At 33.1% G+C, this 25,612-nt stretch overlaps 2 protein-coding genes across 2 annotated transcripts; both read right to left on the bottom strand.

Annotated features, from left to right (window-relative positions):
* Positions 1 to 943: 943 nt before the first annotated feature.
* LOC124829295 (protein PMR5) lies at positions 944 to 6,044 on the bottom strand. Its single transcript, XM_047302766.2, has 5 exons — positions 5,594 to 6,044; positions 5,029 to 5,200; positions 4,364 to 4,542; positions 4,043 to 4,201; positions 944 to 1,456 (listed from the first exon to the last, which is right to left on the bottom strand). Exons 1-5 carry the CDS (start codon positions 5,929 to 5,931, stop codon positions 1,114 to 1,116), a joined length of 1,191 nt encoding a protein of 396 aa, XP_047158722.1. The 5' UTR covers positions 5,932 to 6,044; the 3' UTR covers positions 944 to 1,113.
* A 2,616-nt stretch (positions 6,045 to 8,660) lies between these two features.
* Positions 8,661 to 21,293, bottom strand: LOC124829293 (uncharacterized). The gene is made up of 12 exons (XM_088091576.1): positions 21,140 to 21,293; positions 18,361 to 20,191; positions 17,222 to 18,300; positions 16,963 to 17,080; positions 16,766 to 16,848; positions 16,286 to 16,527; positions 15,976 to 16,062; positions 15,764 to 15,863; positions 9,550 to 9,757; positions 9,375 to 9,453; positions 9,003 to 9,060; positions 8,661 to 8,921 (listed from the first exon to the last, which is right to left on the bottom strand). Exons 1-12 carry the CDS (start codon positions 21,221 to 21,223, stop codon positions 8,793 to 8,795), a joined length of 4,098 nt encoding a protein of 1,365 aa, XP_087947702.1. The 5' UTR covers positions 21,224 to 21,293; the 3' UTR covers positions 8,661 to 8,792.
* Between the last annotated feature and the right edge of the window lie 4,319 nt (positions 21,294 to 25,612).

Here is a 25,612-nt window from a genome sequence, read left to right as displayed (position 1 = left end):
AATATATGTTGGCCTTAGCACGGACATGTGAGTGTGATGACATGTCAATAGGAATAAAAAGATTGAGATTTTATTGCTCCTTTGCACGGACATGGTAATGATATTTCAATGGAAAAAACTTCAAGTTAATGATATGATCCAATATAAGATTGCATCTAATGGAATGAGATTAAGGTGAAATTTTCAATACTTTCAATACAGATAAGAGAAAGAGAGAGCAAATTGAGTGGGAAAAGTATGGAGAATAATGGAGATAAAATGGAGAGAGTAGATTTATATTGTTTGTATATCAAAGGATATTTCTAAAAGAAAAAGAGAAAAGGAGAAAAAATTGAAAATTTAACTTAAAAATGATTTTTTTTCCTTTTTGAAATTTTAGTCATCATTTATGTTTGGATAATAGGGAGAAATGAGAGAGGGATTAAAAAACAAGTTCTTTTGAATTGAGTGAAATAAAAAAGAAATAAGTAAAAAGTTTTAAATTTGTTTTTAATAAATAAGAAAAATGAAAGTAAAAATTGTTATAAAATGATCACCATACCTTAGTATGCATATTATTTTTACTTTTGTTTTCAAAGAAAAACTAGTCCTAAAATATGAAATACCACGTACATGAATGCATAACCAATTTCTGCCAAGTTTATATCTTTGATTATAAATAAAATATTTATATTTATTAATCCCATAAATAATATATTAATCGCAAAAGATCTTAGGACTCAATATTTTAATATGCTGAAATTAAACGTTATGAACTGTAAATTACATAATTAAAAAATAACTGAACACAAACCATGAATGTGAAATATATCTTTAAGAAATGTAGTAGTTAATATGACTTATTCGGATCAAGATCTTGGTAAGTGTGATAGGTTACATTTGATACACTAAATTTTTCTTACTTTGATCTACAGATTATCCCTTCTTCCTAAGATTTTGAAAATAAATAAATAATTCTTTCATTTCATTAGCATATCCTTTACACATGACAGAGTTGAGTTGCTGCTATTATGTAACTATCTAACCCTCTTAATAAATGCATTATCACCTATTGATACTCATAACAACAATGAAGTGGAAGAAATGTGTTAATTAGTTAGCAAAGAACAAAACTTAATAGAACAAAGCAGTGTAGAAAAGTTCATTCCAAGTATCTGGCAGTCCAGGAAGACACCAGTGGCTACAATCTGCAGAATAGTCAGGTTTGGCTCTCTGTTGAGGGTTCAAATCACCACTGTAAATGGAGGGATGTGCATCTTTTCTGAATGCTGATAGCATTGTAATGTCAAGAAGATATGCAGGGTTGCTCATTTCTCTAATTACCATGTCTACAACCCTCATCTGTTCAGGGTATACACCAGGATATGTAGTGCCGGTGCTCATAATTGGAGCAGTTTCACCATAGCAGTTCTTTGTAGTTAGTCCTGCTGTCACTCCAGAATTCCATTCATTTTGGCTGCATGGCAATGACACGGTTTCACCGATTTGTATAGTGCAATTAGTACAAAAAAGACAGACTTGGTTAACCAAATTCATAGGTTTTTTTTCTGTTTTTTCAAGGAGGTTCATTAGGGGAGATAACACATATATTTGACATTAGTCCTGTTGGAAATAATTCATCTGACTCAAAATTTCACATTGGATAAAACAGAAAAAGTTAAACACTATATAAGATGAATCACTCATTGCCTTAAGGTTTTATGTTAAAAGTGGAATTTAGACTGAAGTTATATATATATATATATATATATATATATATAATCTCCCCTAACGACACCTCTATATGAAAAAACTATCAGCAACTCACGTAAGTAATTCACACCGCTTTTAATGCAAAATCTCAAGACATTGGATTTATGAGTCTTTTTTCTCAGACGGTGGTGATGTGAGACTTAAACTTATATTTTGAATTATTTCCAACACAAATCACTAATGAAGATTTTACAAAATGTTAAATGTGACATTATTTGTGAAGCACAAATCTCTTTTTTTTCTTCTTTGTACCACAAATTAATGCCACTTGCATGGATGCATATACGTAGTATAATGAGAAGGCTTGTGTTTAGAAACTTTGCAGATTCTTTTTGTTCAAGGATTGACTAAGTTTAACTCACTAGTTATCATTTGGTACTTTTATGTTTTTGGGTACAAAATTATTCATCAAGGTCTTTCAATGAACTAGTTTACATCTCTTGATACATAATATTATTTATTATACATAATAGTTTGTAATTGAATGCATGTACGAAAACTTTATAATGCAGTGAACATAAGATTGTCTCATAATTGTTTATTGTAATTAATATAATTATTAATAACTATTAAAATATTATAACAGTAACTTATATATAAAATTAAGAATTAAAAATTATTATTATGTGGACTATAAATTAAGTTAAAAGCAATTGAAATGAAAAATAATATTTGTCATAAAGTTTAGTATTTATAGGTTAAATTAACAATAAAAAAGTCACCAAAACTTAAAAAGTGTGACTTTTTTAAAAACCTTAAATGCTCATGGCATCGGAAATTGACTAAAGCATTTCATAGGAAAAAAGGACAATAATGACCATATTGGTCAATAGCGATTTTATTTTATTTTGTCTTAAAAAGTTGTGTAATTGTTAAGGTCCAAAAGCCCATAAATCAGTATTGGGCTCCAGATCTAGACCAATGGACTAAATCTAGCCTTGCCTTGTTAAAATATGATAAAGTCTATATTCTTACTTTTTACATCACTTTACTTTTAATGGCACAATGCCACTCTCCTTTGTTTTTCAACTTTAGTTTTAAAATCTCTAAAAGAGAATTTATAGCTACAACTTTTGGAAAAAAAAAATTCATAAAAATTAATACATTTGAAATTAAAAACTTTAAAAATGAGAAGTCCATGTCACATCATCATATGGCATTTAAACAAGTGTTGAATGAGAAGCTCAAAGATAAAAACATATGAAAGGGGCCCACACATAAATGTTTTATTTTATGTACAAAAGGTATTTAGTAGGCAATTAAAACAGTTGATACATGAATTTAATTTCATCAACACATTTTAAAAGAAAAAACTGAAATTTTCTCAGACATGCATCAACATTATTATGCATTAGGGAACAACTTTTCTTCAAATTGAATTGAGATATCAGATTGTTTAAGGCTACTAAAAGTGCCAACCCACTTCTTATGAGCATCAGTATTCACAAAAGTCACTAAAAGGTCTCTTTGCATAAATTGCAGAAGTATAATCCAATTTTTCATCTTTTCTATGTTAAAATACTCATACATATAATATAGAAACTAAAGTAAAGTTCAATAATATTAATCAAATTATCAATGATAAGAAACAAACAACAAAGGGCTTTCTTATGTGTACTTAGACACTCTTTTATGTATGCTGTTCTTCTAAATGCAGTAACTCATTCAGAGGCAAGATAACAAATGGTGTAAAATTTAAGTTTAACTCAACTTTTTGCAAAAGCAATTTCTAAATTTCTAAGATGAGGTTTTCTCAACAATGAATTTTAAATCTAACTTAATTTTATAAAATTATTTTATAAAATAAAATTTGTATTATAAATTGATCTTATTTTTAGTTATTTTTAATTGTTATACTGTTATAAGGTTAGATTTCCAACACACATTAATATTTGAGCTTCTCATCATCAACTAAGATTACACATTTGATGGTCACCCATTTAGAGGGTAAAAATCCATAATCAACAGTACTAAATGCATTATTAAAAACACTGGAGAAATTATTGACTAGTGACCACCACCAGGCAAAGGCAAAAGTGTCTGCCAGACTGATAGAGATAGGACAAAGAGCTAACAGAAGCACGTGAATTTCAGCTCTAAGATAGGTAACTATAATGGGTCAAAAGAGGAGGCTCTTAATCCCTGCCATTAACTCATCAGACAGAGGCAGATTTTTACGTGTTGGACATGCTATTCCAATTGAACAAACACAATCATAAAGCGTAGAAAGGCCACACTATGTTACAGTACAATAATTTAAGAGAGAGAAATGCAGGGTCAGAGTTCATACTTGGTATGTGAAGGAGAAATTCCCAGAAAGAACACCTTGGTTCTGCTTCTGTCAATATTGCTGTCCACCCAATTAGCCCATGTTCTCATACCCCTTTCCAAAGCTGCTAAACGATCCATGTCTGGATAGTATTTGCTTCCTAATTCAATGTAATCCCACCTGCACTTATTATGCAAAACACCAAATTACTTCAAAATTCACTTCATGATTTAAGAAGAGAAAAAAGTGCAGACTCAATCAATCAGAAATCGAAATCATACTCAGCATCACACATACTTAAGGTAGTAATGACAGTGAAAGTTTACAATATTATTTGCCTACCCTTGAAGAGAACCTTGATGCTCCCACCAATGTCCAGTGTTGAAAGAAAGGACATCAGCATTTCTCCATAGGTCACCATTCCCATCAACCTCCTCCAGCCTCAAAATTCTCTTCCCTTGGACCACATCAATCTCTACCAGATAAGGAGCTCTGTAAAATGAAATGGTAACACCGTAGTCCTGCACATAGCATACCAAAACCCAGTCATGACTTGGGACCATCTTTTGCAGCTGTAACATGCTGCTTTTATACAAGTCTACTTTATACAAACAAAAAAGCTTGAACATAATTTAGTGTTCCAGTTTGCATCAACTACTCCAAATATAATGGCTTAATAGTACATCTGGGCCCCTCTCTCAGATCCTTTTACAACAGATACTTTGTCTTGTTGAAAATATCAGAACCTACTCCCTCTCTAATTTCGAATGAAGCCTAACAAAGAGGGACACTGCAGTTCTGATCCAGGAAAACCACTGTGCTTACTTTCCTTTTCCCTAAACCAAAATTTGGAAAACTTTGCCCAGGAAATAATAGGGATCATTAACTGACAACATCATGGCCTAAATCTAAAATCTCAATTAATGGAAAATAAAAATAGTGAGAAAATGTCCAGTGGGTAAACAAACATTATGATTGCTCGGAAGAAATACAGTGTTCTCACTCACCAAGAATCTGAAGGTTGAGAGTGGTTCCCCTCTGACTAATTGTGTTTGTGTCTGAGGAACTGCAGTGTATATCATGCAAATCAACGACTGCCATTGATTGCGCCCCAGTGAGTCACCCACAAACATCACCGTTTTACCCTTCATTTGCAGCAGAAACTCCTCCCCATTGAACCTACCATGAACATGCTACAAAACCATTTAGAGGCATACATAGTATACTTGGGTCTTCTCATTCAAAATTTATCAAGTTTAAAGAAAACCCAAAACAACTGGGAAACATTTTCTCATGTCTGACATCACCCTTAATCAGCTATTTGAATAACCTTGTTTTTTTAACAGGTATGTTCCTTGAAAGAAAAACATATTCTAAATATTAAATCATTCCACCAAACTCAACCCCAGCTGGTGAACAGTCTTGTTTACTTACACTCAAAAGTGAAAGCAGTTTTCTGAAACTAGAAATCAAACACATCCAAAGACACCATTTTCTGCAGAACAATTAACTTGAAGAAAACTAAAAATGTCATCTTTATGCACAAGTCTTTGTTTTGAGCTTGGGGGGTACCTTGGGAGGTCACAGTTGAGGGGTCTCCATCTGTATCTGAGGTATTCGGAATCCGGGCGACCAAACATTTTGCAGTTGAACTGTGGATCTATGATGGGGCAGTTGGAGGATTGGTAGAGAGGGTATGAGTCATCTTGGATCCAGGTTCCCACAAAGAGTGCACAGTTGGTTTGGTTGGCATGGATCATGGGTCTCTGCTGGCGGAGAGTGTTGTGGTGATGTCTCAAGCTTAGAAGGAGGGCACAGGAGGCTGTGTGGTGGTGAAGGGAAAGAAGGAAGAGAAGAGCAAACAAGTTTTGAAAAGCAGCAAAGGGAGACTGAAAATGGAGAAGTGCCATTGCAGAATCTGTGGAGAGAAAGAGAGAGAAAAAAGGTTGAAGACAAAAAGGACAGGGAAAGGGGAGAGGGAAGAAGGATGTTTGGACTGTTTTGAAAAAATGTGAATATATAAAGGATTGAGTTTTTTTTGTTGTCTGTGAATAAAATCATGCAAAACAATGGTGCAAGTTTTGTTTGGTTGTGTATATGGGAAGAAGGTAGATCAAATTCTTCAAAGTGAGGTAAAAGAAATTGTGCTATTTTAGTGTAAGCATAAGTAATTTTAAATGGAAGTTCAGTTTATCATCTTAAGGACACTAATCTCATTAACATAATCAATTAAGTATAATTATTGAATAAAAATATTGTACAGTGATTTCTTCCATTGTTCATTGAAAAACTATTGAATTTGGACATGAAACCAACATTGTGTCTACATAGCATGAACACCACTTGTTTCTGTTTTTACATTTATATTTTTTTAAAACGGCACTAATTTTTTATGTAAGATATAGAATGAGGAAATAAAATATATCAAGTATGTAAAAATAAAAAAAATAATCTTGATATACATTTTTTTTTCAAATAAAATTTCAATGTTATTCCGAGCATCTTCCAAACATCTTTCTGCAGTGGAATTTTACACACCCACAGTTGCATGTGCATGTGCCTCCCATGGTTATTTCCACTTTTCTCCTTACATATACATCATTTTTATTTGATTTTTTTCATCATTTTTTGACACCACACCAGCTTTTACAGCATAAATTCATATTCTTAATTAAGTTTATTAATAAACAAAAGTAAGCCGGTTTGTATAGTTATAGTCTGTTGGGATTACTCTTTACATCTCAATATTTCCCTTTCCATCTTAAAAAATAATTTTTGACATATTTTTTTTAGATTGTATAATTTGATTTTATTTTTTACTTTTAAATTGTGTACTTTAAAAGTATGTATGAAGAAAAAATTATGAATTATATAATTCAAAATTCATTTGACTTCTAAATTGTGTAATTAAAAATTTGTTTATGGATTATGCAATTTAAAAATTATCTTTTTGTCTAAAAAAGAAATTTATGGATTATACAGTTTGAAAACTATTTTTTCATAAGTAAAACTTTTATATTGTGTAATTTTACAGTATTTTCCAAATTGTACTGTCCAGAAGTCAATTCTTTTAATTGTATAATCTGAAAAAAAAAATCTCATGGAAAAGTAATTCTTTGATTGTCCAAGACACTTTGTTCCTTGAATCCCTCGTAACACTCTACATAGATAAAGATAGTGATAAGAAAATTGTGACAATGATAAAGGAGCAACACGACTATGATAAAGAGGATGACGATGACACAAGGGACATAAAATGAACAATTTAGTCTTTTAACCATCCTACGTACGAAAAGTATAGAAATACAACATACTTAAAAAATAAGTCAATTTTTATTTAAGAATTGATTATTACTAAAAAAATAATATTTTTTTTATAAATGTTGTTAAATACTTTAAAATATAATAATAATTTAGTTTAAATATTTTTAATATAATAGAAGTCAACTTTATAAGTTGATTTAACAATTATATATATATATATATATATATATATATATATATATATATAATATATATATATATATATATATATATATATATATATATATATTCCTATATAGTATTATTTGAATACAATAAAATACATTAAAATCAAACGAACCAACTTTTACGAGGATTTGTGATATAATTTATAAGTATGGATTTTCTTTTGATTAAAAGTATATAAAAAGAACTTTTAGAGTATTTTTGTTACTAAAAAATTTTCATTTTTATATTTATAAAAAAATAAAGAGTAAAATAATAAATATAAAGTAGGTGTAAAAATTTGTTAAATGTCAATCAAAACAATACCCAACATTAAAATGCAGTTATTTTATATTCAAATTCAAATGATATTACAAGTATAACTTTAATAAAAATCATTTATATAGAGATAATCTAAATGATATATTATACACAATAACATTAGATTACAAGTATGACTAATAAAATAAAATAGAAATACAACGAGAATCTAAATATTTTCTTTAAATTTTATCTAATCACGAACTATTATATAATTAAGGATGATTAACTTTTTTAATCATTATTTTAAAAGTCCCAAAGAACATGAATTTTTATCAGTTGACATCATAATCAATGGTATATTAATATTGAATTCTTGAAATAATTATTATAAAACCTAATTATATAACAATGATTAATTAAATGAGTTTGAAAACGAGAGAGAGAAAACATTTACAATGTGCATTAATTCTAATGCATGTTTAAAATTGTAGGTGGCTGATAGGGTGAGATTTGTGGATGCTTGTCTTCCCAATTAGCACTTGGTAGCATTGTGTTGGTGGGTTAGTATAATAGTATCTCTCAGTGTAAGAATCCTAACTTGTATACTTAACCAAAGAAAGTATAAGTATAGATACATGGCCCAAAAGGGTTGTTTTACCCCTTCCATCAAAAGAACCAAATTCTGATACAAGCATATGTTCCTTGCTTTTCATAGCACATTACATTTTCAAAACAGAAAAATAGTAAAACAGATAATGTCCAATGTGCAACTATAACCTCACTCAAATATACCGTTTCTATTTCACAAACTCAGATGACAGCAAAAAAGCACAGTGATGCAAGGTTGTAACAACATTAATGCAGAGCAAAAGTGCAGTTGTACAAGAAAAATTACAGCTGCGCAAGCGCTTGTAACTGAAGTAGAGTTTTGTACAAGGCTATTTCTACACTGTACAAAAGTCTACTACTTGTGACATTATGTGGACAGATGGAGGATTTATCATGCAACAGCCATGATGCCATGCTAAATCCCTTGGTATCATTTTCTCAGTTTCTTTCGTGTGTAGACAAACTTATACAGATCATCATCATTCCTTTCAACTAGTTCATCAAACGAGCACACACTACTGGTTGTTCCTTTCTGACACTGTTGATCCGGTTCCTTTACCTACGAACCAAGGACATTAACAGTCCTAACAAACAGAAAACATCCTTAAACAACACGAGGTGACAAAGGAGAAGAAAATACCATTCTAAATGGGTCAACAGCTCTTAAATCATGGTGATCATTATTGCCAGCACAAGCACTAAAAAAATATCATATATGTTAGTATAACAATGATTATATTATACCCCAAATAGATTACACAATTAATACAGGATACATTATAAAACATACAAAGCAATCTTATAACGGAACAACTTTGAGAGCATCTTAAGTTCCTAATTTAAGTAATATTATAAAAATATACTAACGGGTGAAAGTATAGGGGTTAGACACTTCGTGTCAATTAATGTTGTCCCATAACCATATATACCATACACATACATAGCAATCATTTAATGTCGTTATAATTTTGTTCTCTCATGATTAGGATCAAAGGAGAGAAGTGTGACTTACTTTTCGTCAATAGCTTCTCCTTGGTGCACTTCACATATGGGACCAGACTTACTGGGGTTAAAACAGCAACGTTTAGACTCTGCAAAAGGAAACATCATGCTGTAGTTCTTTCGTGTGATTCAAACTGGTTTACTTGTCTACATTATGAAAACAAGAAATATAGAAGATTACATACCTGTTAACGGAACTGAATCTGAAGATGCTATGTTCATCAACAACTTTTGGCACATAATGGTACCCTCAAAATCTAGGAAAGTATAGTCCAGAAACTGAGATCTCTCATAATCAGTCATCTTTGCAAAGCCAAAAGAGCCGGTCCATGTCTCTAGCACACTAGGAACAGCCGGCAAAACCAGCCTCTCCACATCTAATTTCATGAGCTTCTGAAGTAAGTAAAGTACAAGTTAGAGAAACTGTAAGTAGGACTGCTCAAGAATAAAAAAATCATGATATTATAATTATCACCACTATTTATTATCTAGTCTCACCGCACACAAACTCTTCTTTAGACCTGAATAAACACCATTTCAAAAACCCCTAATCAATCACTATAAACAGATTGTATCCAGGGGTGTGCAAACTAACCTGTTCTAACTTGAACCGTTTTGAAACGGAATTGAACCAAACAGGATATAAAAAAAATTAACTAGACCGAATTTTAAAAGCAGACAATTGAACTGAACAATGTTATTTTTTTAAAAAACAGGTTTGGTACTCTTATAATCTAACTTTCTTCTTCTTCCTATACAACACAATACCGTTCTCCCAAATTCTTTTTCTTCACTTTTCAGTGGCAAATTTGAAACGCAAGGCTCAGATTCCTAATCTGACACTGCTTTTACTATTTCTGTTAGAAACCGTGCTATGTTATGTGTAGATATGCAGAGATTAGGAAACCTTTCTGTAACCGTTAGATTCTGAACTTCTTGATTATTATTTTGACCTGATGATGTCTAAGTGCAACGCTTGTCATAAGAAAAAAATATCTAGTCACAGGTCAACTTTCATAAACCATATACTCGGCATTGAAGATGGTGCAAAAAAAGTAGAAAACATGGCGAAGACATTTTTTCTACTACGAAGTAGAAAACATGTAAAAAACATAACACAACATTTTTGTTGGAGATCCTGTACCGACAGGCCATACCATATGCAAGCCTCACCTTATAAATTTTTTTTTAAAGTTGAGTTAAACTTAAAAGTTTATTTCCTAAGATTGTATCAACAATTTTTTCTAACAATATTTCGTGCAGCCACTGCTAGACCACGTAGATGTGTTTAGTCCTTGATATAAGAATATATATTTAGTCTTTTACCTAAAATTTATTTTCGAGAATTGTGTTCTCAAAATTTATTCTTGTTTATTTGCCTTTTTCAAAAATGGGTAGAGTTTGATGTTGCTCTCTTTTTTAGGTTCTTGACGTTGAGCTTCGAGTGGGGGTGGATTCTAAACCCGGTTTTTTAATTAAATTACAGCGTTAGTGTGTCCGATGGTTGTAAAAAAGGGTTTTTGAAAAAAATATTTATTTGTTAATATTTCAAAAATTTATTTGGTGATCTCCTACATAAGTACAATAATTGATAATATCTCCTCTTAACTCAACACAACCTCTTAAACTTTTCAATGGTAAACGAATGTCTACTATTCTCATCCTGCATCTAAGATCATAAAACCAATTTGGGGGAAGACCCTTTGTATAAGGCTAACTTTTATTTCATGAAGTGTTGATCTACATCCATGTGTTTGGTTCTATCATATTAAACTATATTGTGAGAAATACAAATAATTGATTGGATCCTTGGTTCAACATTGGTCTTACATGTGAATAATTAAATTTAAAGACAGTTATGCCAAATTAAAAATGATTAAATAAGTTTTAAATTATATTGACCAGTTATCTATCTATAAGGATGATGTGAACGTGTGTGGTAATTATAGAGTTATTCTATTTAGTGATGGATAAAAAATAAAATAAAAAAATACAACCTTATTTGTTAGGAAATAGGTTAAATCAGAGTTCACACTACATTATTTATTTTTATTATTACTTCTCATATAGAAATTTTATTTCTATCGACAAATGTTAATTATTAGAATTACAAGTCCAAATTCTTTACTGGGGGCTTAGCATTAAAATTATACTGATGATAATTCTTTGTACAAAAAAACCCAATAAAGAATCCAAATTCTAGTATTATGTTAGTGGGCACAACCTTTCTCTTCCTTCCTTAACCAACCTTATAACTCTAAGTGTTAGTAAGGGGACTTAAACCCACAACCTCTTTCACCTTCCAATTTTACCATCAAACCAACCTTATAAATACCAGATGAAAAGATTGTGCTGATTTAGAAGAACAAAAATTTCTACTCTCTCATTTATAATCATGAATCCAGAGACATATAGATAGTTGGGTTCTCAAGAGAACAAGTGTTGACCAAAAATCTCTCCTCTTTCTTTCATAATCATTCCTCTCTCTCTTCTAATCATGAATTTAGGGATATGTAGATGGCAGCAGCGGCAGTGAAAATGGAAAAGCCCCAACATACATCTAAGGTGGATAAGGTTAAGCATTGAATGGGGAGTAGACCTAAACACCCTAGAACAATACTTCAACAAATTTAGGAGGAAACCTCATTTTTACTTGACAGTAAAGTAGTAAAGTACCAAGAGGATATATATATAGGAACTCTGCCACCTTAAAAGATTACAATAATTACTAATAACTTATCCTACTACGATATCTAATTGTGGTAATTATAATAATTAATAATTTGTTCTTCTAATCAAGAACTTAATAATATTTTCTAGTAACTCAATACATTAATTATTTTACTCGTTCTACTATTTGCAATATTTTTTTTTTCATTTTTACATTAAATTTGAAGATATTAGTATATGGTAGTTTTTTTATTACAGTTTACATTGATTAACATGATGAAGGTAGGTATCTACTTAACATTATGATATTATTACTTTAATTTAAATTAGAATTAAATGAAAATATATTTCAATATGCATATTACAATGCATAGTATAAAAACTATAATAATTTAAAAATTATAATAAAGAAACGACGTACATGTATGTGTACTTTTGTTAGTGTATATTTATTAATTATCAATTAGTTTTTCGGCTTTTAGCTACTTTTCAGATTTCAATTATGGTTGTAGTTAGTGTTGTGAAACGTAGCTTAACTGTGTTGCATATTATTAAAGTGGAAAATATAAATGGAAAACAACACTCCATTTCTCCATTTTTTAAAAGGGACGATAGAACCAATGAGAATCAAATTTATTAATCATTTCCATTTCAGGCATAAAGTTTGATAATGTATTTGTTAGGTTCCTAAGGAACCTAATTAACCACACACTAGACAAAAAGATAATAAATGAATGAATCTCTCTTATTAACTATAATAGAATTTTTGGAATAAACAAAAAGTAAACAAAGGATATTTGGAGCATAATTTTTCTTATAGGACTTTAATCGTCCAGTCAACAAACTCAATAAAAAAACATACCCCTTACAATATAATCTAGCTCTATTTATATTAAATATTTTTCTAGAATATGGTTCTATTTACTATAAATATTTTATACTAATATTTTTCTAGAATATAACTCTATTTATTATATATATTATACTGAATATTTTCCTAAAATATAGCTCTATTTACTATAATTATCTTATGTCGAATATTTCCATATGATATAGCTCTATTTACTATAATTATTTCCCACCCAACCTAACTGCTACAACAGTTAGGATAATAACTCTTAAACCGATTGGCTCCAGTTCTTCGTCTCTTTCCAGCGTTCGACATCGAACCCTCACCACCTTTAGCCATTTGGCTTGACATCTCCCCACTTTCCACCATTCAGTGCCCTTCTTCTTCTCCCTTACCGTCTTCCACCATTCAGCTCGATCTCTCCCCGCCTTCCACCGTTCGATATCCTTCTTCTCTCATATACTTTCTTCTTCTTTCGTATACCTTCCAACCCCTAACATTATCTATTACCTTATATTCTATCATTACACCCCGCTGCAAAACAACCTTATCCTTAAGGTTGGAAACGGGAAGATTGATCTCATGGCTCCTTTTCATCCTTGTGTTATCATATGAAGGGAACCTATTGGCTACAACCCTCCAATTCAGGTATGGAGGCTTGGGTGATGGCAATTCCTCCTCCAATGACTCCCCTTCTTCCTGGATCCTATTACCTTCCAGCATTCTGGACACCTATTTTCCAGAATCGTAGGCCTTGAGAAAATGGTCTTCAAGGTCTTTCCATACTTCAAACAACTCTCTCCCCTCTATAGGTGTATCAAGAACCGCAAGCCCCTTTTTCTGTTCGCTAGCCCACCTCTTCACAGAATCCATCCTTCTCTCCGAGGCATTAATTCTTCCATCCACCCTTCCCTCCAAAGCCTTCATTCTTCCTTCCATCACGCTTCTCTCCCCATGATCTAGCCCTCCTCGCCTGTTCGGCCATCCTCTTCCGTTCGGGTCCGTCCGTCCTCTCCCGTTTGATTCCAACAGTCCTTTCACGTTTGGATCCGGTCGTCCTCTCTCATTTGGGTCCTACAATCTTCTTCCGTTCGGGTCTGACAGTCCTCGCACGTTCGGATCCGACAGTCCTCTCTCGTTCGGTTTCGGCCGTCCTCTCACGTTCGGATCTTGACTGTATTCTTCTGCGGTCCCCAACTGCTTACTGGCCGCCAACCTTTCGAAGATTGTACCCTTGTTCCGTTCTCCAAATCGCATCACTACTGCTCCCTTCAGACCTTCCTAAGAAGGATTCTTGGCTTTCTCCTTCTGGGCTCTGAACCAGTAGCCAACGCTACCCTCCATACTGATGTCGGCTAGGAGCGCCTTTTCCTCCTCTACCATCCCTTGCAACTCGAAGAACATCTCTACCTTAGAGATCCACCCCAACGGATCAAACCCTTCAAAAGTGGGTAGTTCTACCCCTTCTACCCAATTAGGTTGGGCGTCTCCTTGGTCTTCATCCAGTTTCTCCTCCAAGCTCTCCCTTCTCCTTCTCCGATTCTCGTTAAGGACCCCTGGCTTTCATCCGAATTTCCTTCTAGTTGTCGGGCTCGCCCTCCTATCATCCTCATCAGTTCTTGTAAATCTTTGTAGATTGTCGTCGTCTTCGCCTCCAATCCCCCATGGACAACTCCACGTTCTCCAATTTCAGCCCCATGTTCTCCAGTTTCCCTTCAACTGCATTCATTCTTCCCTCCATGACGTCTTTCACTCCTCTCAATCAGGATCCGGCAGGTCGGACCAATTGTTAGGTTCCTGAGTAGGAAACCTAATTAACCACTATCATAGTAGGCAGAAAAGATAATAAAAGAATGAATTTCTCTTATTAATGGTAATAGAATGCTCTGAATAAACAAAAGTAAACAAGGATAATTGGGAGCATAACCTCCCTCACAGGACTGTAGTCGCCTATCAACAAACTCAATAATAAAAAACATACCCTTCACAATATAATCTAGCTCTATTTATATTAAATATTTCCCTAGAATATGACTCTATTTACTATAAATATCTTATACTGAATATTTTCCTAGAATATATCTCTATTTACTATAATTATCTTATACCGAATATTTCTCTATGATATAGCTCTATTTACTATAATTATTTCCTGCCTATCCTAACTGCTACAACAGTTAGGATAGTAACTCTTCAACCGATCGACTCCAATTCTTCATCTCTTTCCAGCATTCGACATCGAACGATCACCGCCTTCAGTCATTCGGCTCAATTCATCACCGCCTTCCATCATTCAGCTCGACATCTCCCCGCTTTCCACCATTCGGTGCCCTTCTTCTTCTCTCCACCGTCTTCTACCGTTCGGCTCGATCTCTCCCCGCCTTCCACCATTCGGTGTCCTTCTTGTCTCATATACTTTCCTAACCCCTAACATTATCTATTACCTTATATCCTATCAGTATTCCTAATTGATTGATGAATAAAGCTTTGGTATAAGGTAAATTCGTCTACTGGGAATACATTTGACAGTGAAATAAGATAGTGCAAACAGTAACTAGTCACTACATTACAGTATATTTTTAATGGTTTTCGAACATCCACCAAAACTTAAAGGGGTGATTTACTTAAAAGAAAGAAAAGTGAATGATTTACAATAAATGTTTCAGAAGAACTAACGCTATTGACTGCTCGATATAGCAACAAAAACTAACTTTTACGTGGATTGGTTTCAAGTGAATTGCTATACCACTTATTAATTTGAATAGCTTCAGGTGATGACACACTGCAGTTATACTATACCACTTATTCCCGACAAAAAAAGCTTCCATAATTAAGGTAAAAGACAATAAAAAAAAGGACATGTGTGTTTTGTGGATTACCTTTTCAAGCTCATTTACTAAAATGCGACACATTCCATGTCGACGATATTGTAATCTGGTACCAACAAGAGGTATTTCAGCTACCTTCTTCCCATGGACCCTAAAAAGTTGACATAACAAATGAACTATGAAATACGACAGGCTAATAAAACAACTCAAATAGGACATGCACTTGTGCAATCAAACAAAAACAGTAAAAGACTTATACTTACCTAACAGTTGCCACACTAACCAGTTCTTCATTTCTCTCAAGTAGCACAGTGTAGAAACCCTGGAAATTTATTCGGTTAAGCTCTGACCTGTTAAGTTCCAAGCTATAGATGTCACGTATAGATCAAGAGATGAAACAATAATGTATGACATTTCTTTAGAGGCAGATAACATTATCATGGACAAAGTAAATAAAGTAGATGTAAACACACCCATTAGTAAATGTCATCGATGTATCAATGTATATAACACAAATGCAACAAGCAAGATAGAAACATAATGATCAGGTCTTGAAGGATAACAATTTCTGACCTTCTGCTGAATAGAGCATCTTCCACGAGATCTCTGGAAGTCAAGGGTTCTTTTAGGGGCTCAAAACATTCATGCATCAACGAAAGAGCAAGATTGAGTTTGCAGTAACTTTCTGCCACTAAATCACTTTCAACATTACCAAGATCACAACTGTCAGGGTTGATAAACTTCACCAAAGTCCAAGTTAGATTGCTAGCCACTGGAATTGGCTCTCCTAATAATTTATGAAGGCCCTCGAATATCTGCAAAAAATAGATACCATATTGTTTAGTAGAGCCAAACTAGTGTCCTAAAAAAGACTCTCAATGAAAACACACAAACTAACGGTCATGGAGGCTCCCATTTTTCATCAAATCGCAACAAACAAAAAGCTTGATGGTAAACCACAAATAGTAAGAAGCAAGTTTTCATGCACATTATAGATATTTTTTTCTAAAATGGGGGAGAAATAAAGTACCAGTTGGAGTGGATTTAATCTACCTTTTCACAGTCTTTTCCACAGAACCAGTTTCCATTATATCTTGATGTATTTGCAGCTCCATTTTTCAGGCACCTAACATGATCTACACAAGTTTGACAAAAACTAAGACCACATTTACGTATGCACACAAATACACTTCAAAGATATTCAAGAATGGAAATAAAATGAAAGTAAAAATAGGGTGTAGCTGGCATACATTTATGTTCACATTGTATGCAAGAAAGGAAGTGTTCAACCTCATCTCCATCAATTTTCCTTTGGCCACAAATCCCGCAACGACATGATGGACAAAACCAGTCACCTTCAGGGACATCCTATACAGAAAAATATAATACAAGCGGAAGTAAAAACCTAGATCTAATGTCAAAGCACCAAATTAATGTCCTGTGCTGTGATAAGTAAAAACAGGATAGCACTAAATATAGCATTATTCAGAAGGAGAATAGTTAATGTACCTCCAAACCAAGACACGTCTTATGGAATGAGGATGGACATTTATCACATAAAATAAGTTCACCACCATAGCGACAAACTGAACAAATGTAGTCATTATCAGCTAGAGAAAGATCACTTAATGCTTTTCCACTAGCTACACTATTCTTTTGACCTTGCATCATTTGTATCTGGCAGTCCAAGAGTGACTTCCCGTCATCCAAAAAGATATTAGCAGAGGGTCTGCAGGTACTACTGCCAGTAGCATGTTTTTCAAATCCAGCAAAACTGTATATTGTAAGGCAACAGTTACACTTGATTCCATCATGAGTTATTTTCCCCTCAGCCAAAGTTCGGACTGCACGGTTCGTGCCTTTTGCCTTATAATAAACCTTAGACCTTGGTAAGATGATGTTGCTGTCTATCAAATAAGACGGAATGTTTAGAGGCTTGTGATGTAAATGAGTAGAGGCAGACACCTTTTGCACCCTCTTATTTGATCTTAGCACCTGTCGAGGTCCATTGCTTTGGCCCTTAGGTGTGTTGGCCTTCAAATCCCTCTTGTTTTTCTTCTTTTGATTTGTAGTTGGTTTCATACCAGAAGCACCTTCATCCATCTCCTGCCATTCAAGGTCCCAATTAGGAATAGTTTCTTCAATGCAAAATTTGCATGCTGCATGGAGTGTTGGGAATTTCCGATTTTGTGGAGACATGTATATTATTCCCCTTCTCTTATTAAATGGAGGTGGATGGTCTAAAACCCATCCCTCTGATAACAGATGCTTCTTTGCCTTTAGTATCCACTTTTTTTTATCAGCCCGGCTCTTCTTGTATATATACATGCGATAATACTGCACAACAGCCCGAGGACAATACTCAGGTACTTCTTCAACTTCATCTTCAACGGGAGAAGATGGCACAGCAGGAGGAAAGATATCTAGATTCTGAATATTTTCAGCAGGAGGAAAGATATCTAGATTCTGAATATTTTCAGCAGGAGGAAACATATCTAGATTCTGAATATTTTCAGCTGGAGGAATGATATCTAGATTCTGAATATTTTCAGCTGCATGAATGATATCTAGATTCTGAATATTTTCAGCTGGATTAGAAGGCACATCAGAAAGATGACAATCAACTGTAGGATGCATTATAGTGTGACCATTTTGGAGATGCGTTATAGACTGAATATTTTCAGCTGAAATAGAAGGCACATCTGAAAGATGACAATCAACTGTAGGATGCATTATAGTGTGATCATTTTGGAGATGCGTTATAGACTGAATATTTTCAGCTGGAATAGAAGGCACATCTGAAAGATGACAATCAACTGTAGGATGCATTATAGTGTGATCATTTTGGAGATGCGTTATAGACTGAATATTTTCAGCTGGAATAGAAGGCACATCTGAAAGATGGCAATCAACTGTAGGATGCATTATAGTGTGATCATTTTGGAGATGCATTATAGACTGAATATTTTCAGCTGGAATAGAAGGCACATCTGAAAGATGACAATCAACTGTAGAATGCATTATAGTGTGATCATTTTGGAGATGCGTTACAGACTGAATATTTTCAGCTGGAATAGAAGGCACATCTGAAAGAGGACAATCAACTGTAGGATGCATTATAGTGTGATCATTTTGGAGATGCGTTACAGACTGAATATTTTCAGCTGGATTAGAAGGCACATCTGAAAGAGGACAATCAACTGTAGGATGCATTATAGAGTGATCATTTTGGAGATGCGTTATAGACTGAAGATTTTCAGCTGGAATAGAAGGCACATCTGAAAGATGGAAATCAACTGTAGGATGCGTTATGGTCTGATCATTTTGGAGATGCAAGGAGTTCATGTTGGGGTCCTGTTTCATAGCTTTACAAACTTCAATGAGTGAAAGGTAATACCTTTGGCCCTTCGTGTAAGGGGAAATATACTTGTAACGTTTAATATTTAATCTATTTGACCATTCAATTTTCCATCCAAGACATAAAAGATGCTTTTGTAATTTGTCCATCCAAAATGCCCTAACTTCACGTTTGGAAGCAAGTGGATATTCCCTAACAGCATCAGGGCATAATTCAACCCCAGACAACTTCACAGGATTCCAAAAAGAGGACATTAAATGACTTGAGGATCTATCTTCTCTGCTTTCATCAAAAGGACTATCACCACAGGGTCTAATTTCATTTTGAACGTCAGATAAGGTCCCTTTAATACGAGGGACAGTTCCTTTCTGCACAGCAGTTTGCTTATTATGCCAGATCATGCTTAGGTCAACATTAGGCATAGCTTCAGCAAATTCATGCTCTGGTGTTTCATTTAAAAGACTCCGAGGAAGGTTTAGGACAGAGATAATTTCCTTTAACGTTAGAGACAAGTAGTGATTAATTATCTCCTTTATCAACTCGGTCCACAAGTACTTCAAATTACATGTCCACTCTCTAATCGTCTCAAATTCCTTTTTAATGCGTATATCATACCAAATCTGCTTGGCCGAAACTGTGACAAACAAGTTCCTCTTCTGCTCCTCCACCAGATCAAGAAACACCCAGTTCCCTCGTCGGGTCCACTCCTCAGTAATTTCATCCCAGTCCTGAGTAATCCGCAACTGATGAATTTCAACCGGTATTTCATCACCCAAATCAGGAAAAAACACACTCCTCTTGTCCATTCCATCACAGTAGTCAAATATAACTCCTTCCCACCAAGCTTCCTCATAGTTCACATCAACACATAAACCATATACAAGGTCCCCCATATCAAACTCAACCAAAGGAGGCAGTGGCCTAATGAACCCGCGTGCATAGAAATCTGCACATTCAATATCACCGTCCAAAGCTTTTGAAACAATCACAACCTCCTCAAGATTATACACCCCCTCGTTATCCAAAATATTGTTATATCTGACACGCCGTTGCAAATCCTCACACATGATAACTGTCCCGGGGTGCCACGATCCTTGAAACCCGTTGTCCATACTCCGCACCTGCAATATTTTCTAAACTCAATTTTCAAGAATAGAAAACGAAAATCGCATATGAAAATAGTCTCACACTCGAGTTTAGTACACCAAAACTCAACATTTAAAAAAATGTCACTTTTATTCAGTAATTATTATTACACTAAATCTTGATCAAAGTTCCCATTCTTGAGGGTATATAGTGGCACGGGATGGATTTAGAGGGTCACTTCCTTATAAATTGGTTGGCGTGGTGTCTGCGAAGAAAGACAGAGAAGATTGAACTGAAAAACAGAGCAAAACTATTGCATACAATCATCCTATTTACTTCATAATGCCTAATATCATCGTTCATGTCCCATCATACCTCTCTTCTAAACCCTTCTTCTTCCTCACTCTCACACTCACTCCACCCCACTCACTCACTCAGTCACGTTCCATAAATCCATATCACCCTCCTTCCTTCCCCTCACCTATCTCTCATATCACAACAAACCATTACCTTTCAACACATCCTCTTCAGTGTCATTCGCATTATCAGATTCCCGAGGCTTCCAGACACCGCGGGAGTTTCACTTCTTCCGGGACGACCCAGCCATCCTTCAACCGGGTCTCCGAAAACTCTAAATTGCTGCGCGTTTACAACATTGAAAACTCAAAATTTGATTCGAGAAGAGCACCTAAATCACCATAGTAATGTATGCAAGTTTTGTCCAAAAAAATTGAAACTTCGTATGCATGGTGTGAAGAAGGGAATTGAATAAGAAAAACGGCAATACCATGTGTACAAAAGCGTCTAAATAATTAAGTATCCGATCATGAAAAGAAACCAAAGGCAAAAATTATCAAAACCAAAAATAGAAAGAGATGCAAACAGAAAAGGCCAATAACACCCAACACGAGAATGCAACAATTCGTAATTGTATTTTTTTATCTCAAAGAAACCCCAGAAATCCCAACATCGAAAAAAATTACCTCCACTTTTGCATCCACTCCAAGCTTTCTTGAAGTCTGTCGTTTGCGCTTTCTGCTCCCATTATCAAGACCTTTCATTACCATTGGAGCAAGAGTTCGACGACAACACTATTTTTTGTTAGAGAGTGCAGTCTCTCTCACATTCTGCCACTATACGCAGAGTGAATTATAACAGAAGATGAAAGAGATTTTTGAAAAAACAATGTGAGCGGAACAAAACACAAAATTTAAACCAACGAGATTTCAGAAAAACCTACGACCTTTTCGGAAAACCCATAACGTTCAGACTTGGGGCCCAAGTTATCCACACTCTTAATAACAAATTATATATAAATAATTTTCAGAATTTTGTTATTCATCCTTTTTAATAAAATTAACATAAACTAAACTGCGAAAAAGTTTTTCTTTTGTGCCTATATCTGAGCTCTCATAACATGCATTGATGAATACAACTCAAAATCAGAGACCCTCTGATGATTACTGTTTTACATAAAGTACACACTATTTATCAATATGAAATTAGCTCCTTAATAAATTATAACTAATTGATATTATATTAAAAATTTAGAAAATAAAATGTATATAAGAGACTAATTAACATAAACACCAGATAACTTTAATTTATAAAAAAAAAATAATTCATTTTTAAAAGAAGTTGTTTTGAATCGTGTTTATTTTCAATTCAAAGCTTATAAATTTTTCTATCATTTTTTAATTAGAAAATTTTATCTTTAATAAATAAATTTTATTTATTTATTTAATAAAATAATTAATTAAGCAAATTTCTCTATTTAAAAATAATTAAATAACTTTTATTTTAAACAAACAAGCACATAATTATTTTAACACTGTTCTTCCGAAATTATATATTTTTAAAATTTTTATAATTATTTTGATATCATTTCTACAAAATCACGTTTATTTTTATGTTGTATCATTTTAATATAATAAAAATTATAAATACACATGTATAGAATTACATATGTTTTTGTACTTGCGAAATTATTTTTATGTTTTCACATGAAATATATGTTATATATATATATATATATATATATATATATATATATATAATAATAAATAATAATAAAATGTTTAAAACCGTTCTATTTTATTACTTAATTTATTAAATTGATTTAATTAAGATAAATCTATATTTAAAGAAATATATATTATAAAAGATTAATTATATAAAAACTATAAATAATATTTTAATTGAATCAGAATCCAAATTAACAGAAGTTATATGATTATGGTTCCCATTTTATTTATTCTTATTTATTTTCTATTCATTCTGGAAAAAATCAAAATACAAAGTGTTTTACAATTTAAAGATATACTTCTAGATATTGGAGATTGCTCAATGAATTAAAAAAAGTTTAATTATTCATCTGTTATTAATCTATTTTTAAGAACATAATGTACCACCTATGGATGGATATAAGAACATTTGTTATATTTGAGATTAAGTTTTAGAGTTTTGTTGCTTTGAAAATTTTCAAACTTGCTGCTCCATTTTATCTTGCTCGAATTTTCTCCTTTCTTTTGATGGCGGAAGCGTGACTCCTTCATCAATCCAGCGAAGGGTCTTTCGCGCATCAGTGGTGGCGTACATGTGGAGCTGTGAGACGCGACAGCTTCGTCGGTGGTAATCTGCGTCTTCGCTAGCGCGATCTGGTGCGTGGGACATGACGCAGGCACGACGGCACTTGAACGGTGGTACGTTCGCAGTGGAGGTGTTCTCGTTCGTTGATGTGGTGGCACGGTGGCACGTTTATGTTTTTACACGAAACTTTAATTGAATTTTTGTCTTTATAACAGGGAAAATGTACATTTTCAGGTTGTAGTTAATCTTTGAATTTTATTTTTTGTCCTCTCCATCTAATTTTATTTTTGTCATTTCTAATGAATATAAACAATAATTGTTTATAATAGTATGTGATCACGTGTTCGCTCCTTAAACTAGCTTCAATAAACTTCTAGAAAGTACAGACTTTATTAATATGTTACAAAATATAGGAAATCGTATGATTTGTTTAAGACGTAGGTTTGATCAATTTCTTTTTTACTGACGTTTTGACTCTTCGAATACCATTACTTTCACATTTATCTTAGGTTCACAATTTGAAAACTTAAAAAGAATTCAATGGCTTCTTTTTGTAATATATCACTCTATAATTCAATCTTTTTAGATTTTTATATATTTCTCAATTGGGTACATTCACTTTAAGAAAACTAACACACATATTTGAATTTTTTTCACTACATGAACTATCAAATGATCTATGATATCAAAAAATGAGGGAGAAAAATACATTTTCAATTGACACAATAATCTGATGGTCTCATTTTACAAATCATCTAACAATCGAGGATTAACAACTTTTTTACAAACAAAAAAAAAAACATACTCAAACGTGTGAGAATACCACTAACAAAAGCATATAATATAGCTCGAATAGCTACTGGTTAACTTTGTTGTATCAAGACATGACAATCATTAGACTTTAAACCAACCAACTTTAAATCTTGCATAAAAACAAGGTTAGTAACATTTGAAGAGTAATCTTGTGGAACCTTCACACTACTTAAACACTTACAAAAAAATTGTTTTTTTTTTCTTTTTTACAAAGAGTCTGAAGGGAATGTAGGATTGCCTTCCAATTGATTATGGATGTAACTCACGGATGCTCATGCTAACCAAACCTTGTCATGGTTTACTCCATATTTTGTTTTTACTTTTACATTTAGCAAAGTCTCGATGACACTATCACATATATTATTTTCAACATACTTGAAGTTTACAATGTTTTTTCAATAGTCTTCTTCTGATGTTTCTCGAACACAACATCAATGTTTTTTACCTGGTTGTATAATTCTTCATAATTGCAGGGTCTCAACACAACATCATGCTCAGAACTTCCATTAAATGTTTTTTACAATCTACGAAAATGGTAAGAAATTTTCGATGTCTTGTATACACAATTTTTTGAACATGCTTCGATTGAAGATAACTGATATTATTTTCATAAATGAGACTTCCAAAATGGCCTTTAACATTGTAATCACTCAAGTTTTCATATGCTATGCTAGGAAATCATTTATGGTGCAAAAACAATATTGCATGCAAACGAAAAGTTTTTTCAAAAATATGAATTGAAGACCTCAACACCCTCTTCCCACAACATTTTCAAATAATTTATTAACGATTTTAGGTACACATCAATGTCATTTCCAGGTTGTCTAGGACAATTATCATCATAGACAACATCATATATTTTTCTTCATGCACAACAAAGGAGATGAATTGTAAACATTAACAAAATTGGCCATAAACTATGTTTATTACTTAAGTTCCCATAAAGATTCATACCATCTAATATAGTGAATGCATGTCTTAAGTTTCTTGACTCTACACCAGATTATGGAAATGTTTCACCAATATTCTTCCATTATGGGGAATCACTTGGGTGTCAAAAAAATTATCGCACTTCCTTCCATCAACATGTCATTTTAAAGCTCTTTGAATCTTCTTTAACGAAAAAAAATCGTTTCAACCTAGGTAGTATAGGCAAGTACCACACCACCTTAGTAGGTGGATCATCGTTGTCTTCATCACCATTATTTCCATCAACTTTTTCTTTTCAAATTGCGATAAACCACATATTGGTCACACATTCAATGAAGCATACTTGTCTCTGCATAATACACCATCATTAGGCATGCATGTACCTTTTGGTATTCCAAATCAATTGGATATAAAATTTTCTTTATCTCGTACTTATGGCTTAATATCAATTTTGGTCCCTAGTTTTATTAGTTGTGTTCAAAGTGATCCTCCTATTTTTCAGTTGTTCAAAGTAGTCCCCCTATTTTTCAGTTGTTCAAAGTAGTCCCATGTTTTATAAAAATGGTTCAATTTGGTCCTTTTTGTTGATGACATTAAAAATGCTAACAGCGTAATATCCACCTTAGCCAATAGTGAATAACCTGTCTAGTTATTCATTATGTGGCAAGATTAATTGATGTATAAATGTTAAATTTTAGACTCAATTACCAAATTTATGCATTGTCTTAGACTCCAAAAGTCTTGCACGTGTCACCAAAAAATTTAAATCCTTAAATCTCAAGTGTTACAAACCAATAATAGAACTTGGTTTCCCAAAACCTCAAGTGTTACCGACTAGTAACAAAATTTGTTTTTCCCCTCCTTGTGACAGGATAAGCTTTCTATAGCTTAAAAGAAAAGAGGTCATTGACCTTAAAATCAACTATAGAAACCTCTTTCATTCTTCACCACCTAAACCTTGTCCTCTGAATTTGTGAGTCTAATAGAATATAGGTATGACTTCAAGGATGTCTGTAGTCAATATATAAGACTAATTATCTTACCATTTTCTTCCTCTTTTAAAAGAATATGACTATGCAACCAAAACATAACACACAAAACAATATATCACATTCTTTTATACT

Source organism: Vigna umbellata, chromosome 5 (assembly GCF_029865625.1).
Source record: "Vigna umbellata cultivar VRB3 chromosome 5, Vumbellata_1.0, whole genome shotgun sequence".
Taxonomy (NCBI): domain Eukaryota; kingdom Viridiplantae; phylum Streptophyta; class Magnoliopsida; order Fabales; family Fabaceae; genus Vigna; species Vigna umbellata.
Note: the sequence above shows the minus strand (reverse complement) of the source record. Positions and strands in the feature narration are given on the sequence as shown.

Bases quoted from the DNA above. Each gene is read 5' to 3' on its own strand.
- LOC124829295 (XM_047302766.2), bottom strand. From the start codon at position 5,931: ATGGCACTTCTCCATTTTCAGTCTCCCTTTGCTGCTTTTCAAAACTTG. The intron at 5,201-5,593 runs GTACCCCCCAAG...TGTTCATGGTAG, and splicing joins CTCAACTGTGACCTCCCAAG to GTTCAATGGGGAGGAGTTTC. The intron at 4,543-5,028 runs GTGAGTGAGAAC...TGCTATGTGCAG, and splicing joins TCTCAACCTTCAGATTCTTG to GACTACGGTGTTACCATTTC.
- LOC124829293 (XM_088091576.1), bottom strand. From the start codon at position 21,223: ATGGTAATGAAAGGTCTTGATAATGGGAGCAGAAAGCGCAAACGACAG. The intron at 9,454-9,549 runs GTATGTAATCTT...TTCCTTTTGCAG, and splicing joins AGATTCAGTTCCGTTAACAG to AGTCTAAACGTTGCTGTTTT. The intron at 9,061-9,374 runs GTAAGTCACACT...ATATTTTTTTAG, and splicing joins GGAGAAGCTATTGACGAAAA to TGCTTGTGCTGGCAATAATG.